This window comes from Mesoplodon bidens, assembly GCF_964165515.1.
Source record: "Mesoplodon bidens genome assembly, chromosome: 9".
Classification (NCBI taxonomy): Eukaryota; Metazoa; Chordata; class Mammalia; order Artiodactyla; family Ziphiidae; genus Mesoplodon; species Mesoplodon bidens.
The window spans coordinates 63,571,648-63,591,618 of record NC_138166.1 but is presented as its reverse complement, the minus strand read 5'-3'; the positions used below and the strand labels follow the sequence as shown (position 1 = coordinate 63,591,618).

At 42.0% G+C, this 19,971-nt stretch overlaps 1 protein-coding gene across 1 annotated transcript in view; it reads right to left on the bottom strand.

Moving 5' to 3' along the window:
* BMPER (BMP binding endothelial regulator) overlaps positions 1-19,971 on the bottom strand; it is a 253,019-nt gene that overhangs the window by 88,603 nt on the left and 144,445 nt on the right. The window contains 4 exon segments of the mRNA XM_081244842.1: positions 9,681-9,726; positions 13,426-13,530; positions 15,628-15,768; positions 19,093-19,202. Of these exon segments, the coding sequence (XP_081100968.1) occupies positions 9,681-9,726; positions 13,426-13,530; positions 15,628-15,768; positions 19,093-19,202 (402 nt within the window).

The following is a 19,971-nucleotide window of genomic DNA, read 5'->3' as shown; positions in this document are numbered from 1 at the left end:
TTTCAGACTTCTGACCTCCAGAACTTAAGATAATAAATGTGTATTGTTTTTAAGACACTAAGTTTGTAATAATTTGTTACAGCAGCAATAGGAAACTAATAAATCTAGCAAAAGTCAAGGCAGCTTGGTCTGGAGTGACTAGGTTACACCAGGTACCATGCCAGATGCTTTCCATATTTTCATTATCTCCTTTAATCCTCACTACTTCTCTACACGTGGTATATACTATTACCCTAATTTCTTAGCAATGAGTCTGGAGAGGTTTCCTTGTTGCCCATGGTCACCCAGCCAATAGCAGTAAAGACAGAGTCCAACCCAATCTCTGTGGCTTTGAAGCCAGTGCCTCCCACACCATGACTTGAGGTTTCCATTTACACCCTACACCACAGCATCCTACGCAGTCATTGTTGTTAACAAACTGGGATTAGAGAGCTTTTGGGGAATCTGAAGAAATGTATGGACACTCTTCCTTCCAAGTGCACATGAGTATATCCACTCAAATGCAGAGGCTCACAGACACCCTTTCCTAAGACTGATCAATGACCTCCTAAGAGTTCATGAACTTCAGTTTAACGACACCTATCTAGAAGTTAATTAAAACTATATTACAGGGTTCTCTCATTTAATGTGTTTACATTTCATCTCCCAAACCACATTACAAGCTCCTAAACTCAGGGTCTGTATCAGCCTTTTATCCATGTCCTCCAGGGCACCTTTCCGAATGCTGGAAATTCATTGGGTGTTAATACAAACTTGTTATAGACGATGCATTTTTGCCACTCTATCATCCAAGTCTGACCTTAAAATGTCTGCTCTCTTTAAACTAGAAATTGCTATCTATCAGTAAAGAGAACTTCTTACCTGAGTGAAAAGATGGGTTTCACATCTCTAAATTAACCTATCTTCCAGTTTTAAAGCCACCTTAGAGCTTTGTGAACATTAAGTAAGTTGCTTAGAAGAGAGTCCTGGGTTTGAATCCCAGTCTTGCTACACAATGACTACAAAATCATGTGCACACTACCTGTATAACCTCAGTCTGTTCACCTGTAACATGGGTTGAAGAACAACTACTTTGCAGGGTGGTTATAAAGACAAAGATAGCATTGCAAAAGTGCCAAAAGCATAATAGATGCTTAGAGAGTAGTCATTATTAGTTGTATTATTATAAATGCTATGCAAATCTAGCAAGTAGATACCCACTGCCAGCTGAAATAGGGCTGGATAAGACTGTAACATACGTATAAAATGTAAATGTGTTGAAAAGACAGTGTGAGTTTAGTTCATCTATAAAAGACATACAAATGTAGATTTGGGAGTAGAATGGAGTAAGCCGCTAGACCAAAAGAAGAATGTTAACAAGGTCGTGGACATGGGAAAGAAGGCAGCTTGCATAAGAATAGCAGGAGACTGATCTGCCCAGAGTGGGTAGTTGCTTCAGGAGATGTTAAGACACCCAAGCCGTCTAAATAAATTGGCCTGAGATTTACTGCCAGCCTGAGAAGTTTAAATGTATTCCAGATAACCAGCATTTCTTAACATGTTTCCTATGAAACATCAATCCTGCCTGTTACTCTGCCAAAATAAGTAGAAATAAAAAAACCTCTGCAGCCCAAATTAGCTTGGGAGGGACTCTACGCTCCATCATCCTCCTGCAAGTCTACCCTGCACATTGGCATAGAAAGGGCTCTGCGAATTCTGCAGTGAGGAAACAAATTTCCGTTTACTTGACCCAGCATTTCCCTAATGTATTTAATAACAGAACCTTGTTTTGAAAATATTACTCATTACTATCCCTCAGCACTAGAGTTTTATAAAACAAACTTTGGGAAATTCTGAGAGAGACCAGTGAAGGAAGCCGGTATTGGTTTCGTGAAAGCCAAGTTTGGGTTCCGACAGTGGTATGCAGAAGGGGCTGACGGAGAAAAGACAGAGTTTAGTTGCAGGCAATAGGATGAGGTTCTGGCTGCCGTGGGAATGGGAAAGGAATTATTTATGAGAAAAAAAACGCAAAGAGACAATCAACCAGACCTGACGACTGATTATCAACAAGGGAGAGAAATGCCCAAAGTATGAGAAATAACATTAAGATTCAAAACCTGCGCAGCTGGGATAAAGAGGGTGCCAAAATTCAGTCAACAGATAGGGGTTGGAAACAGTCATTAATCTCTCCATCCAACTCCCAACCCAGATAATCTACAGAATCAAAGGTAGCAACTGTTAATCAAATTCAAATACAGTCCTTTGTGAAAGAAAAATGTACTCTCCAAAAAAGTTAGAAGCTGAGACCTACCATATTCGTATCTTGTCAAGAAGTCCTATGTTAAGGACCTGGAAGTTTGGACAAATGTGAAACCAAAATGAGAGAGTAACTGCAGATGCAGGCAGGGCTGTGAGCTCACAGGATGAAAAGGTGTAAAGTAAAAGCAGAACAGATGTGTGTACTAAGGAGAGATATGAAAGGGCAGAGCAGAGGAAAGGAGCTATGGCTGGGGGTGGAGAGCATTAACCAAGAAGGGGACTGTGATAAGGAAAAGGATGATACTACTCATAAATATGAATTTCACATCAAAGGGAACCACCGAGTGCAGCTAATGAGTCATATCTCCAAACTCCCAAGGAAGGTTAGAATTCAAGTATTGTAATCCAAAAAGCAGAAGAGGTTAAGTGACCTCAAAAACATAGATAAGGTTTTAAAAGGTGAGCAAATACAACTGCTTTCAAATAGAAGCCCTTAATCGTGTACAGAAGAAAGAAATTGGCAAACTTCATATATATTTGGCGGTAAACCTCTGAAATGAATAAAAATGTAGTCAACAAAGAACATATAACAGTGCTTAAAGTTTGGGCTCTGGAGTCACATGGACCAGGCTATGGGCTGACCTCACCTTATTTAATTTCTCAGACCCTCAGATCTCTCATTTGTAAAATGGGTATAACAATAGCTTCCACTGCATGGATCATTGTGAGGATTAAGTGACAGAACTGCATGGAGAGCATTTATCACAATGCCTGACACAGATTTACATTCAATAAATCGCAGCTGGTAATTGGAGCAATTGTAGTGGCAGCAGAGTAGCAATTTTTTGTTGTTCTTATTTTATTCAGAGGAGATGTGACCTCCAGAGATGTATAAATCTGCCTCAGCTTTCCATACAGTAATGCGCAATTTATTATACAGTTTTTCCCACAAAGTATACTTCTCAGAGTTTGGGATTTATATTCTTTGTTTTGTCACTTAGGGGTATTTTAGGTGCACCACTTTTAAGAGGTTTTGGGCACAAGTTTCTTTAAAAACTGGGTATTTGCATCTTCCTTGAAGATTCAAGATGGCAGCCTTGGCTAAATGTGCCAGATGTCTAATAATGAATTTATACATATCCTTATGTATAAAATATATTCTTTCAAAATTAGGCAAGAGAGTAACTTTTAACTGAATGATTTAATAATGGTGTATCTATATTAAGAATACTTTGCCAAGCAAAAATCCAGGGAGGCCATATGATATTACAGAATGAATACCGGAGAAGGAGGTAAAAAAAATGCAGGTTTTCATCGTAACTCTTAAAGTTAATACTACTGTGAGCCTCAGTTTCCTCACCTAAGAAGTAGGAAGGTTGACCTCATAGTTAAGGTCCATTCATTTACACAATTCCATGATGCTAAAATGATGATGAGCTTGACTGGCAGAGCGATTCTGCTCTTTCTTACTCCCGATGGAATTTATACACAGTGATTTCAAACTTAAAACTATAGGTATTTTATCATTGTAAGTAAGAAATTTGGGGAGATCTTCACTTACTGCTGGAAATACCTCCACCCTGAGCTGCCAGAAGGAAAAAACATACCTGGAAAAATGAGCGGACATGGAAAAACCACGCCAGTTTGATTTGTCAGTGAGCACAGAGCACACCAACTGTTCTGGACCTGAGCAGAAAGGTGGAGGTGTCGCCAGGTAGATGAAAGTGTGGGCACTTGAGTCTACCTTTCTCCCTGGGTGGCGTGGAGGGAAACTATCAAATTGGAAACTCTCCCTAAAATCCTTCTCCAATCTCCAATCCCCACCAGCTGTAAAGCCCTTCGGACCTTCTCTTCCCTTCCTAACTGCACCTAGTTGTCAAACCGAACAAAATGACTAAGAAGTCAATGGTAGAAACTCCAGCCCAGGCCCTGGGGCCAGACTTCATTGGAGGAATTTGGGCTCCACTACCTACCTTGGGCATCATTCTTAACCTCTAAGCCTCAGTTCCCTCAGCTGTAAAATGGAGCTAATAACATTACTTGACCATAAAATGGATGTGAGGATCAAATAAGATCAAAGATAGCCCAGGACAGTGTTTGGGCTGTTTATTAATATAAATAAAAATTAGCTGCTGCTGCTATTACAATTACTGCCATTATTGTTCCATGATGATGACTGTTAACTAAACAGTCAGAACTTACGAAGTTACTGACACCCTGTAGAAACTGACAATACATGGTGGATAATAACCCCTAATAACCTCAGGCTCCTCCAACTTTGCATCAATTTACAGCCAGAACATTGAAGGTAACAGTATCCCTTAGAACAGAGCAGCATATAAAATGGAAAACAAACTGATTTCCTCACACCCTTCCAATGCCGCTTCTGCCTGCGTGGGGTTTCCCAGCCGCCACGTGTGGTACAGTTGGGTTTTATTTGCCACCCCGTCTGCTGGGTGGGCCTTGGGAGCTGTGACAAACCCACCTCCAGATGCTGGAGGCCAACTTCAGTGGCCACTTAGCTTAACACCTCCTCTTCCCCCTTGGCAGGGCTAAAGTCAACACCACAAATTCTTATTCTACAAGCATCTTGAGCTCCGGTTTCAAATTTCCTTGCTTTCCTGAGTTAAAGACAGACTCTTGGCATTAAGGGACCTGGAGTTGCTTACAGTCTCGGAGGCTCAAACACAGAATTACTAATTTGCGGAACCTCTGTCAGTGGAGATTTCTCATAAAATGGGCCCTAAGGTCACTGTTTCATTAAGTTGTTGCATTCCCCTTCCTACAACCACTCTTTAATTGAAGATCGCTGTAGGGATGCTCAGGGACTTAAAAAAAAGTGTGCTAAGACCAGGCAGGGCAATTCCACCATGCCCGTGGTGGGTGCACGCAGCAGGCAGGGCCCCTTTTGGACAGCAGGCACCCCAGTGCTGCACATAGCTGGAAATCTAACCCTTGGGGGTTTTTAAAAGTCACCTGGCAACTGTGAGCCTCCTTGTACCCTGAGTTGCTGAAATCTGATATTTCCTGTTATTTGTGGGACATGTAGTTGAGGTTATTTCAATTAAATGCACATCTGTGCTCAGAATACCCTGCCCTCCTCTGTGTTATGTAATCGTGAACTTTGTTTTGGGGTTGGGATTCTGATGGTGAGGATTGATGTAGCTACAGGCACAGCTTAATGAATCTATAAGACCGGAGCTGGGGCATCAATGTCTGGACTGCCTTTGGTTGCCTCTGGTCTTGTAGATGGTTAAGAGACTAAATTCTTTCTCAAAGTCAATCTCTCTTTCCCTCCCTCTCTCTCTCTACACACACACACACACACACACACACACACACACACACACACCTCCCTCTTTTATCAGGGAAAACTTTGCCACTAAGTACTATTTCCATGTCTGAAAACAGACATTCGGCCAGCAAAGAATTTATCTGATTCAGGTCTCTGTCGGGTGGCTAGGTCAAGATTCCACCTACTGTTTGCCAACACACAGTAAGATAACATTTCACACAAACCAAGTGCTATACATACAACAGACAGTGGCCTTCTTGGCCCCCAACTCATGATCCCATCACACTCAGCTCAGGGAAAGCAGGACTCGCTTTAGGCGATAGCTCATACTTTGGCAGGAAACAGCATTGGCACCAAAGCTTTATAAAGTTTGTTTAGCTCACTTCAAATATTTTACTTTAAATAAATCATCTAAACAAAATTTAATTCTTTTCAGTTGGAAAGAGAGGATCTCCCATGTTATTAAAAGACAGTAATCCTTTTCATACTTTCTTCAGGTCTGATTTTAAAAGGACTTTTTTTTTTTGATAGAATAATCATTGGCCTTTCAGACCAACCCAAAGACTACTGTACTATAAGGGACATAACAGTGTTGTGCCTCAATTATTGCTTATTACCTACAAAATTATAAATGACTGTTATCACTGACTTGCAAAGAGAAGACTAAAAATGTTCTACACATTTACTTCGAGTTTTCTCTTCACTATTCCTTTCAGAGGTCTGAGAGAGCCCCAAACGCTACCAAGACAGATTAAGCCAGTCAATAAAGCAGGAATTCTGTGGGAGTTTAGAAACAGACAATGCAAGGTCACTGTTGGAAACAATGCAACACTCATCTCACTGCAGATAACCAAAGTTTTAGATTTGAAGCTATGTAATCAGTCCATTTTACCTGTGTATGTACGTATATATATCTATCTAAGTATTTATTCCTGTCTCCTTCCAAAAGAGGATTGCAAGTAGTTTACACACATACATGCTAAATAATCCAAAACACATAAAGGTAGTAGACATATAAGACAAAGTCAGGAGAAAGTTTATTACTCAAGAACCACATGTTGTCAGAGATGGGGTACAAATTTATTTCTAGCTTCCTAGCAACTAAAGCAAAGATGGTTTAGTTGACTTGAATCGATCGAGATATAATATGCCTTTACAATTTTTTTCTAGGGCTAGGCAATGAAAATATAGAAATACATTCAATTAAATCCAGAGGCTTCTGCTCTGTCTTTTTTTTTTTTTTTTTTTTTTTGCCACACCGTGCAGCATGTGGGATCTTAGTTCCCCAACCAGGGATCAAACCCGTGTCCCCTGCAGTGAAAGCAAGGAGTTTTAACCACTGGCCACCAGGGAAGTTCCCCTACCCTGTCACTTTTTACATCAGCAAAGGTCAGCCTCAGTTTACCCTCCTGCTTCCTCCTGTGTTAAGAGTCAAGTTACTGTTACTAGTACCACAGGTGTTTATTTCTGGATTCACCTACACTGTTACCCCTGTTTGGAGTACCAATGCTTCTCAACCAAGGGTGATGTTGCTCCCCAGGGGACATTTGGAAATGTCGGGAGATATTGCTGGGATGCTACTGGCATCTAGTGGGTAGAGGCCAGAGATGCTGCTAAACATCACACAATGCACAGGACAGCTTCCACCACAAAGAGTTATCTGGCCAAACTATCAGCAATCCTGAGGTTGAAAACTCTGCAGTAACTAATGGGGTATATATGTGCATGTGTGATCTTGTTTGAATGAGACAGAAATTGGTCATTTTTCTGGTTTTAGAACACACTAGCCTTAGCTTGGACTTCAACCTTCATTTGTCTGCTCTAGGAACCCATATACCAGAAGAACTTTCATAATTGATGTAGGAGGAAAAAACGAGCTCTAAGGTTTGTTCTGGATCCTGGGTATAATGACAAAGGAATTTCAAAACAGGAGGTCTTTTGGCCGCAGCTAAAGGACATTGGAATAAGTCTACCTGAATGTGCTATGAAAATCTGGGCATTGCTTAAAAAAACTGGAAGTCATCCCTTCTCATAACTCGACCTGAATAAATAAACCTCTACAAATAGAATGTGTTTTACAGCATTGATGGAAGAACTGCTGGAGAGCAAGAGACAGTAAACAGATGGAAAGAACACCAAAGGAAACTGAGACATCACCATCTGATGATATCATCTCGATCTGGACCAAGAACCACATGCCTGGGCTCTTCCCACACTGACCTGCTGGACGCAGGTGCACAGAGTCAGTGATCTCCCTGGTGCCCCTCCAGCTGGGTGGCTTCTCCCTTGCCAACTTGCCTCTCTCAGTGACAGAAGTCACAGGCCCATTCACATGTACATTTATATTTACAATACAATGTACAATAAATATTTAATATGACCAGTTACAAACTTGGTCTAGTTTTGTCATGCCCATCCTTCTATTCTTCTTTTTCTTTCCTTTTTGTTTTCTAATAAGCCACCAGTATTCTATATTTGGTAAGTCTAGCCCATAGTGGATAAACTAATAATGAACTGTAGCTTTCCTCTCAACGATCTCAATAATCTTCCTTCTTGATTCTTGCAACACAAAGTCAGGTAATTCAAGATTTAGGCTGTTTCTGTACAAGACTGGCCATATGTTTTTATTAAGCTGATAAGCAGTGTTCCTGCCTGACAGCAGTGAGATGGGCAGATGTAACCTGTGTTCATGGCAAATCGAAAGGGTCAGCTAGAAAATCTGAGGAGTTCATGAGAAGTTCAGTTGAAGTCTCTGCTTCAACCAGGAGGTACTTTCTAGGGAAATGCAAACATCTTCATCGACATGGATACAGAGGAAAACTTCATCAATTTAGACTCAACTCTGCTCATCCAAAAAGGAATGAAGCTGGAAGCAGCCTCCAAACCATCCCTAAACAAAATTTCCTCAGAGAGTCTCTGGGAAGATGATTAAATGTAATAGTTTATACACATGTTTTAAAATCAACTGGTGTGTTAATCATAGCTAATTCTTCTTTGTGCATAATTCCCAGGCTCTACTAAGTCATACTTGGTTGGCCTCCTTTGAGTTATTTTATGTACTTCCTTACCTTTAAATAAAAATTCTTTTATTAAATTTATAATTTAATTTTCATTAATTCAGCCAGTACTTTCATCCAGTGTATAGTGTATAATTGTCTAATATCTCTCAGTCTCAAAAACTGGTGAGATATAGATATGTATGTGTATATATATATAGTAATATATGTATATATGGTAATATATACAACGAACCTATGCATCCATTGTCTAAATGGGAACACTTGTTCCCATGTGAAAGCTGCTTTTCAGCTGTCATCAAAGCCCACTTCTCTACGCCTGAATGGCTCAAAAATACCTTCTAATAGACTCCATGGCTTGGTTAATCCTGCTTATCATACTAATTTGACAGTGACATTATGAATACTCCTCCTTTAACAAAACACTTCAGAAAGCTATCTCGAAAGCATATGAACGTGAGGGGACTAAAACAGTGGTTTGCTAATAGATCCGGGCATGCCTACATGTGGGGATGACATTAAATCTGTTGCTATGCTCTCTGCGTGGTGGGTAGTACAGTCCCAGATGGCTTTCGGAATAAGCCATGTTAGAGAGAACCTTCAAGAGCTCAGTTAAAAATAACAGGATGGCCAAACCATTGCCAACCTAATGAACTCTTGTTTTCTCTCTACCAACAGCGACATGGGATGTGCCCAAGTGAAAGGGCAAAACGGTGGGGGTGAGGGAGGAAGAAGCCTAACTGTTTGGCTTCATAATGACAGAAGGAGAATCTCTCCTAGATTATATATAATGTTTGGTTTTACTGGATGTCATTATCTTAGCCGCTAGGACTGCAAATGCTATGAGCAGTTAAAAGGCACGTGAAGTTATCTGGTCCTTCCTAAAACCTCATCAGACCATTTGTCTTCTAAATTTCTCAGAGCAACAAATTCCAAAGGAAACATCTACATTTGTCTCAGTTGTGCTTCTGTTCGAGGATTACCATTGACTTAAATTGTCTGTAGGAAGGTGAGATGATCCCATCCTAGACCTACAGAACTAAAATAGGCTGAAAACTTACACCACCGTTTTTCTTGTTGCACTATAAAATGCAAAATAAATATTAATAGCATATTTTTAACAAACTTACTTTCAGTGCAAATAGGACAGCATCCTTTCCTGTTGAGAATTTTACCCTAATCAAGAGAAAAACAAATAAGATTTCAGTGTTAAGAAACAGGGTCTGCTGAGGACAAAACTCTTTTTTAAATCTAATACCAGACAAACCAATGAAATCAGTCCCAGCTGTATTTGAACTCAATGCCCAGATGGTGATGATGGTGGTAAAAATGAAGTTTCAAGTATCAGGTTCTATGGCCAGGCAGAGTCATTCAGAAAGCTTTCCTGTTTTTATCCTCCAAGAAATACAATATCTAAAGGCCTCATTGGTGTGATTTTTCTCACATGGAGCGAAGATGGAGACAGTCTGGATTCCACCTTTTCACTGATACCCAAATCTAGCCCTCTAGAGACCAAGTGCACACACAGAGAAATGGGAATTGGCTGTCACGCTATCAATCCATGCAAGGCCTTCATTCTGTCTTTGCTTATTGGAAGGGCCCAAAAATAAACAGTAACCCAAGCTTGGGCCTATGCATATGAACAATATCTGTGCTACAGATCAAATTCAGTCTGATTTCTTCTTTCAGAAAGCAGTATGCTATCCCTGTTAAGTCACTATTATGTAGTCAAAGCCAATGAGGCTGAGGGTTTTGAAATCCTGAGTAAATTTCCATTACCTTTCTGGAAATACAGTGTAATCTCCTCTACTGCATTTCTTTCAATTTTTTGCTGATGCTTGACATTTAAAGGAAGAAGCTTATTCTCAGGACCCTTATCAGAAAATGGATCTTTCTTATCTCTGACTCAATGGAATCACAGGGAAAAAGAAATGTGGAAGAAGATTAACATTTAGGAAGCACATGCTATGAAACAAACATCCTACTAGATACTTCCCCTAGGTTATCTAACATCAGGTTAATTGTAAGGATTTTATAAGTTAATATTAAGAACATATTAGGGTTTAATTAATATTATGTTATTATAATCTGTGTTATTAAGATGCACCAGAATTTTATGAGCTGAGCATTTTCCTTCTTATAGATGAAGAAATTGATGTCACGCAACACAAGGGTAGTAGAACCCAAAATCAAACCTAATTTTGTGTGACTTTATGGGCCACCTTCTTTCCACTCCAGAGTTTTAAGATGAGAGAGGTCTCATCTTAATCTTTAAGAGAACTTAACATTTATTGGGTATCTGCTATACAGTAGAAAGAATGTTATACGTTCTTCTTACTTTATCTCATTTATGCTTCACAACAACCCTCTAAATATAGATGCCCTTTTCCCATCTTTATAGGAAACTAAGGAAACAGACCACAGAGAGGTGGCCCAAGACTTGTGTCAAGGCCACACACTGGTTTACTACCTGTCAATTGCATCAGGAATAGATTTAGGTACTTAAAAACAATCATACTAACCAAAAAAAAAAACAAAACACCAAGATGCTAGTTGATTATTGAAGAATTAGAACCATGTCTGATTCATTTTTGCATCAGCTAAGCCTTAAAAGGTACATTAAAGGCTATGACGAGTTTGAATGAGACTTAAAACTGGCAGCCCTCCCATGGCTGGGGCACCATGACAATTTTATGGCCAAGACCTCTCTTATCTTTCTATTTGGCACAGAGGTCTCCTTCGGCTTCTCGTGACTGAAAACTGCTGAGGACAAAGCCAAAGGAGGTTGGCTCAGGCTGATGAAATGATAGCCCCGGGGGGTGGCATCAGGTACGCTAACGGAACGGGGCAGAGCTGTGTAAACCAAGTCCTCGACAAAGGGTGACTATGATTCCCTACGTCTGCACCTCGACAGACACAGCCAGCTCCCTTCTTCAGGAAGTGAGAATGGGGCTGGTCAGATCACTAAATTAGGCAGGGAATAAATCAAGGGCAAGCTATGAAGCCTGCGCTCCTGAGTTACATGAAACGCGCTGTGGAACTCTGGACCCGCTGCGACCTCAGGGTCTAGTAACAACACCCACCTCAGAGGGGTGGTCTCAGCAACAAACAACATTGGTCCTGTGACTACAGAGAAAGTTTCAGTACATATTAACACTGATGACATGACAGTGTCCTGACGACCTTGTCCCCAGTGGAACCCTCAGTCCCTCTCAAAAAAGGCACTCCTTTGCCCCTGGGGGACTGTCAGGGAGGGAATCCAACCACAGAATTCTTTTCCAACAAGGCACGCATACTTCTGGAAAAAGAGATGTGTAGTAGCCAGGAAGGACAGAGCAGGAATACAGCCTGCTTCTCCAGAAAAACTTTTTTTAATTTCCCCAGGCAATGCAGGGGAGGGGAAGTAAGTGTTTAACAGGATTTCCATGGTAGAACGAAGTTATCTTCCAAAGTGCTTGTGCTGGCCCCTGAGGAGGGAAAGTATGAACCAGAGGAATGGTTGGAAAAATGCCTAGAAACAGAAAGGTAAGTAAGCCCTGAGGCAGGAGCCGGGCACTGCCTGATGGGCTCTGACAAGACGAGGAGGGGTGGGGCAGGAACAGGCCCGCCTGGAGGGACGGATGCTCCTGGCCCAAATATGGTCCACAAAGAAGAGACACTAATGAGATGCTGGTGACTGAAAGAGCGGTGACCTCCCCATGGCAAGAGGACAATGAAAACCATCATGCCTGCAGCACAGCCCTCTGTTTTTGTCTTGTAGAATAAGGAAGCCCATTATTACTAACATGTGCTGCCAGAGTTCATTAGCAGCAAGGGTTCCCCGAGGACGGGCAGAGATGATGTGATCCCATTTTTCCCAATGAATATTTATAAGCAGACCATGCTCAAGTCTCCTTATTGTATTGCCTGGTTTTTTTGTTTTTTGTTTTTTGTTTCTTTTATAGGAGGTTTTCAGTTTTATGTCTGAGGCTTTTTAAAGCAAGACTAATTAGGGTTTTTTTTTTCTTTTTTTTCTGCCCCTTTTATTCAGTTGTGCAATAGCAACAGCTGTTGTTTTTGTGTGCCTCATTTGGCCCTCAAGTAAAAACAGCAACTTTTTGTTTATAATAATAACAGATGTGAATAAAATTAAAAGCCGTCTCTAACAGAGAAGGGAAGACATGTCCTGAATATATGGATGTATTTTTTCATTCACCGGACGGTACTGAATAGGCTTGACATTTTCCCAAAATGCATAAAACCTTGAAAGGTTTCAAGTTGCTGAGGTGAATTCAATGAAGTTCATGCTTTGGAAGATAATGGTTGCTTTATTCAGTGCGCTGGAACTGTGGGTTTCTGAAAAGAGATATTTCCATAAGGATGCTATTTCCATTTGGGGCTACAACAGAGGCCAGGGTTAGAGAGGGAAAACTTCAGTAAAGGGGCTGGAGGGTGCTGCTGGGCAGGTGAAACCCCTTGGGAAATTTACTAATAAACAACCACATATTCCTTTGAATGGTTAATGGGAAGAAAACTCTGATTTGAGAAATGAGAGAGAAAGCAGAAAATGCAAAGGATGGTTATGGTGTTCAACAGAAAACCCAGCAGAAGAAACAAGGGAGCAGATCAAACAGGAGTTGGAGACATTGAAACAAAGAACTGGAAGAGGTCCGTAAGAAACGGAGCAAGGTAAGAGCTATTGTCTCGCTAGGCTAGAATCTGGGCAGGAACCATAAAAGCGAAGGAGCAAGCTTTGCAAGGGACATGTGGCTGTTTGGGAACTTGGCAATTTTGGAGGCTCTGGATTTTGTGTTCAGAAGATGGTAGGTGACCATGCCACACACAGGATGGTTCTCAAGGTGCTCAGGTAGAGAGAAAGTCAACCTGCACACATACCTGAGGGCAGCTGCTGATGGGAATGCACTGCTTCTTGCGACACTCTGTCTTGCCTTTCACACAAGCACAGATGGTGCAGTTGACAGAGGACCACATCTCTCCATCCTACAGGAGAGAGCACAGGATTCTGCTATCAGCTGGAGGCTGATGGGAGCTAATCCAGCAGGCTGGGATTTGTCTGTCAAGGAAAGCATTTCTTACCCTGAGTGATGGATGCCATCATTAGACTAAATTACTCTGAGGCGTTCATCTACATCTAAGATTGGAGGGGGTGTGTGTGTGTATGTGTGTGTGTGCATTTCCCCTCCAGGATATGAAAAGAATTCTCATACATCTAACCAAGTCATATTTGCATCTTGCACCTCCTACATTGTTTACTTAGCTTCACCCTGGGAGACAAACAAGAGTTTTCATACATGATGCAACCATAAGGGTCTAATTTTTCCATCTGATAGGACTGAAATGTTTGAGCTGCCCCAGATGCCAGCAGTTAATTGAGATATCCGCAGGTGGTTAGTTCATTCCCAGATGTGACATGGTTCTGGCCCACACAGGGCACGAACATGCAAAGAACAGAGGCTAATTCATATGACTCCCATTGCCAGGCGGACACCTGACCAGCAAGCCGTCTGAAAATGTGGAGCCCAGACAGAAAATTCCAAGAGCCATTTGTCCCATGTCCCTGCCTGTCTGATACTCTCCTCCCAAAAAGCTGGGTAGCACTTCGGGACACATTTTCTAGTCCAGAAAGGGCTGTTTGAGGAATTTCTTTGACTCCCTGGATTTATAATTGGCAATTGTCAAATGCCCAGTCACAAAAACCCTGTACCTCTGGAGAACATGCAGGAATGTGCATCCTTGTTTGTGAGAAAAGAGGTTACAGGCAAAGCAAGGATTCCTTTCTGGGCTTATGGATCTAAGCAGCAAATTTTATTAAAAGCAGAAAAACTAGCCCAGATCTTTGATGTTGACTATTTCCCTTTCTCTTCCTTCTCATTTTTTGAAGGTATTTTAAGGACTACCTACTCTCTAGTGCCTTTTATTTCTCTGACTGAGTCTGTCTCCAAGGGCATCTGACTACCGCAAATTCTCTGAGTGCACATTTCTAGGACTCTGTAAATTACTTCAGGCCTCGTCTACTTATATGAAGGGACCTTTCTGCGAGGAGCCTGGAAAGCACTTTGCACACAAAACTGTTATCAGAGTAAGCCTACTGCGTCTGGAGGCTCTGGAGACAGAGGAAGGCTTTGTGTAAAGTGGACACGTGAGTGGCTCTGGAAGCCCGGTGTAACCACAACACACACACACACGACGGCCTTCCCTTAGGCATGACACATCAGGGCTTCTTACAGATGCCATAAGAATCAAGACTCTCCCTCCACCTCTGTAATAGGAAGTCTAGCTAGGTGCAGCAGGCCTGAGGTGCCTCTGTCTCTGACTTGATTCTGAGGGTCTCGATTCTCATGGTATCCTGAGATGCTGCCTTCAGATACAGAGAGACTCCCTCCACCCCTGGGGAAAACAGACTAGATGGGAAGCACTTTGGACAAAGCCAACCATCTTCATCCAGATGTTTAAATGGTGGCTGCACAACTTCCCACCCGGGCTGCTAGAAAACGATGTAAAACATACCTGAGATGGGCAGCAGACAGCCCTTCTAGCTCGGCTGGGGCAGAGCTCTCTCACCTTTACTCACCTGCTCTGCTGGCCACAGACCCTGTGAACATCCTCACCCAAACATCTTCCAAATGAGAAAATCTCTCTTCGAAAAGGTAATTTCAGTGGAAAAGTTCTAAAAGAATCAGGGTCTTGGCAAGGAGCACTGAGCATCTCCGACTGCTGGAGATGCCCCTGGGCATTTGGGCACCCGCAGCTGTACCATCCGGGGGACATCCTCAGCTCAGCCCCAGCCACTGGCCACCACATTTGGAAAGGGCAGTAATGTTTTACAGGTTTAAAGTATTTTGTAAAGCAAAAGTAAAGCCAAAGAAAAACATGTTTTCAAACAGTTGCTTCTCTGTCCCTGTGTGTCCTTGATTCTAAATACATATGTATATATAATATTGTAATATAAATAAGTACATTTATACACATACACACATGTATATACAAAAGATGGAATACTGCAATCTGCATTTTGTCAGGAGCTTTTTACAACTCAGTATTGTACAACAGTTCCCATGAGCTTGGCTCGTGACATACCCGGAAAATCTTGTTTCCAGACTTGCACACTTTGATGTCTTCCGGGGGCACTCGTAGAAGGCACTCCTCACAACAGGCCTCCTTGCCTTTGCTGCATCCACCAGGGTGGGAGCACTTCTTCTTACACACTACAGTAGAGTCCTGGGGGCCCAAAGGCAAACTGGAAATTAAAAACCATTTCCACCTCTACCGAACACCCTACTTCGCCTTCCTTTAACAACCCACAACTAACTGCTTTAAAACATATCCTGGGGCTTCCCTGGTGGCGCAGTGGTTGACAGTCTGCCTGCCGATGCTGGGGACATGGGTTCGTGCCCCGGTCCGGGAAGATCCCACATGCCGCGGAGCGGCTGGGCCCGTGAGCCATGGCCGCTGAGCCTGAGCGTCCGGAGCCTGTGCTCCGCAACGGGAGAGGCCACAACAGTGAGAGGCCCGTGTACCGCAAAAAAAAAAAAAAACCATATCCTGAAGATACCATATTTTAATTTGTTGCCATAAATCTTTCATTCACTTCAAAATGTTATTTGCTGACTTAGTACCTGGACCAGAAGAAGAAGAAGCTATGAGACATATGCTCCCCACCTTCCAAGGGTTTATTATTTAATGCTCAAGAGACTGATGATTCTGCTAGAGCCAATGTGTGGCAAGAAGCCCTGGGTCACTGTGGGCCAAGAAGCTTCCTTCTTTCTTCCTACACTTTTCCTCTTTTGCAGCCTTCATTAACTGTGCTCCCTCTGTTCTCCTCCATGGCTTTATGACACCTTCTAGAAGTTTAGTGTAAAGGTTTAGCGTATCTTTGATCAAAGAGTAAAAATTAAGAGCTCATGTTCCACGTTAAGATGAAATTCCTTACTGTGTTCTATGTTCACAAAGGAACCAAACAAGCAGTTCCAAAGCTGGGACTGGGTTCTAGGGCTCTTCCATAAACTGTGTGACCTTAAATGAGGCCACTTAAACTCTGAGGGTGACCAGGGTAGAATGCCAGTTCATTTATTAAGTGTGTTATCTTGTGCAAATCCATCTCCCTGAGCCTCAGATCCCTCATCTTCAAAATGGAGATGATAATACCTACTTCTCAGGTTTATTGTGCAGTTTAAATGAAATATGTAAAGTACTTGGCACAGTACCTGGCACATAGAAATTATTATAAGTCAACTCATAAATTGGAAAAAAAATCCTTTGTCAAACTGTATGTCTTGATTTCAAGTTTGAAAAACAAGGGCACTCACTAGCTCTCGAATAATGCATACTTCATGGTAGATTTCCCAACTTTCATTAAATACACACCCACACCCACCCATCCCACCCCCCCACACACAAACACACACACAGTACCCATTAGATCATTGTCTGGCACTGGGTTAAGCAATGAGAATACAGAGATGGATGGATGTGCTCTGTCTTCAAGGAACTCACGAAGAGGAGAGAGAACCATCTGAACAAAGACTGCAGTATAATGTAAACAGAACTAGTAAAGGTGTAGGGGTAGTAGAGAAGATGGAACAATTACCAATCTAGGTGGGTCAGGAAAGCCTCACTAAAGGAGGTGACACCTGAGATAGGCTGCTGTGGATGAAGAGGAGTTTGCTAATCAAATTTAAAGAAGATGAGGACACAGCAGGCAGAAGAATCCTTAAATCTGAAGCCATGGAGACCTGAAACCATACTGTGTTCAGAGAACTATTTCCTGTACCTGCCATGGCATTGGGTGGGGATGCCGGAGAGGGAAGCTCTAAATAGATAAAAAACAATACTGATCATCCCAAATGATTGCAGCCTGATTCTTCAAGCATCCAATTTCCCAGAAATGATTGTGACCTCATACTCTGATAAAAACATCTTGAAGGAATGGTTGCACTTCTTTTGAGTACTGGGGCATATTGCCTAATCATCTCTCAAAGAATCTCTTAAAGAATGAGACCCAAGGGACTTCCCTGGTGGTGCAGTGGTTAAGAATCCACCTGCCAATACAGGGGACACAGGTTCGAGCCCTGGGCTGGAAAGATCCCACATGCTGTGAAGCAACTAAGCCCGTGCGCCACAACTACTGAGCCTGCGCTCTAGAGTCCGCGTGCCACAACTACTGAAGCCTGTGCACCTAGAGCCCGTGCTCCGCAACAAGAGAAGCCACTGCAATGAGAAGCCCGTGCACTGCAACGAAGAGTAGCCCCTGCTCGCTGCAACTAGAGAAAGCCCATGCACAGCAACGAAGACCCAAAACTAAATAAATAATGAATTTATTTAAAAAAAAATTTGTCTGCAAAAAAAAAAAAAAAGACAAGAAATAGAATGAGACCCAAAATATTGCAAGCATAACTAATTTCCATTCCTGGGATGCCTGGCTTTCCTGTAATCAAGAGAATTGGAAATGTGATGTGTTTCATCAAAGGCTCAGTATCCCCAAGAGGAAGCTATAACCAGTGAAATTCCTGTAGAGAAAGAGAAGTCCTGACGATGGAGGCCAAGGCAGAAGGAGTGGCTATATGTTTAGCACAGGATAATACAAACCACGGAAGAGAGGACAGAGCCTCAGGAAGGTATTCCCGGGCTTCAGAATTACTCACTGCACAGTGCCAGGGAACAGACAGTTTAGACCTTACTGGGCCACCTCCCTGAAGGAGTGCATGCTACTTAACAAAGCATGCCTCGAGTAACCAGGAACTTCTGAACTCTAATCCCAGCTACTGACTCATAGTTGACATTGAGAAAAGCTCCTCTTTCCCTCTATAGCCCTCTGGCTATTAAAAACAAAACAGCAACTATCACCACCAAAATGTATTCTAAACTCCCGTCACACAGATGTTTGGGTTAACTCACTAATGAATGATCCTAAAGTCCTCCATATAAATGATTTTCTAGGTTTCAGAAATAAATCACCACATAAACATAGTCTAGAAACGTGTGATATGTATCCCTTTAAATTTCTGAAGCTGTGGAATTCTTTCTTTACCAGTCACTAGACTTGTGGTTGCCTTTTGAGAAAAGTGTGCAATGACTCAAGTAAGAAATGCTACAACGAACAACACATAAATACTCTCTTCCCAAGCTACCAGGTTTATTTTTATGATAAACTGTGAATCCATGCCTTTCTTTTCTCTTGAATGCAATTAAAGCCATTTTTATTGCCAGGTGTATCAGAGAATTCATCTTGAATAATTAGAGCCAGAGAACATTGCCACGTGCATTTGTCTGATTTTTTTAGAAAGTCCTTTAGGAAGGACAGCCGCTAAGAGTTTAATTCTCACCACCAGGAGCTAACTTATTGGTCCTGGGAAGATGACAGTGAGTTGTAATTTGGGTCCTATGTTTGAACATTCTTGTGACCTTGAAGTATGATTTTACTCGTAAAGTGACATCAATAAGGCCTCCTTCCTATAAATAACACATTATCATGTTTGGCTATGTTAACACTAAAAACCAAAAATGCTATCAGTGTTGGACCACCGCCCCTCAGAACCACCTTACCCTGCAGGTACATGCAGTGCAGTTATCATAGAGAAAAGAGGATCCATTGTCATAAACATCGCTGCGAAAGAGGCAGCTTCCAAATGGGAGGTCAAATACTTTCCTCTGACCTAGAGGGAAGCAATGGCATAGTGTTAGCAAGACAGAAGCCAGGTATGTCCCACTTCATCATCAGCAATTACATCACAGGCGTGTTAAACATTCTCACAAGACCAGCTATTTTGGTGCACAAAAACAGAGCCTTGGGTCAGATGTTCCCAGGGGATCCCCAGGAGTCATGAGTTTAGAGAGTTTTTGCTAAAGAGACTTTGATTCCACACTGAATCCTTTAAGTTCGACAAATCTTTATTATGAGTTCATCATAGTGAAGCAGGATGACTAAGACATCTTATCCTGATAGAGCTCAGTCTACTGGGGAAATACACCCACAAAAGATGATTTCAGTACAGCAAGATGGGCAGCTCTGGAAAGAAGCCAATCTGGGAACTGTGGGGACAGGGAGGACAAAGAAGACTTCTTGGAGGATGTGATGCCTGAGCTGTATCTTAAAGAATAAATAAAATTATCCAGAAAGTGGGTATTGGCAGGGAAGAGGCAGGAGAAGTCAAGATATCCCAGGAAGGACTAGGATGAGGAAAAAGAACTAATGAGATAGCATCTCAGTTGAAGAAATGATAAGTCCATTAGCATAAAGGGGGACGCTAACTCAGAGCACAGAGAGGCAGACTCTAACTCCCCCAGGGTCCAACCTTCCACAGGCATCACACCGCTTGTAGAATTACCTTGGTTTCCCCTGACATGAGGATTTGATTGGGGACCCGAAGGACCAAAAAAGCAACCCCGAATAAAGGGTACAATCCAATATCCTCCTTTCTTTCA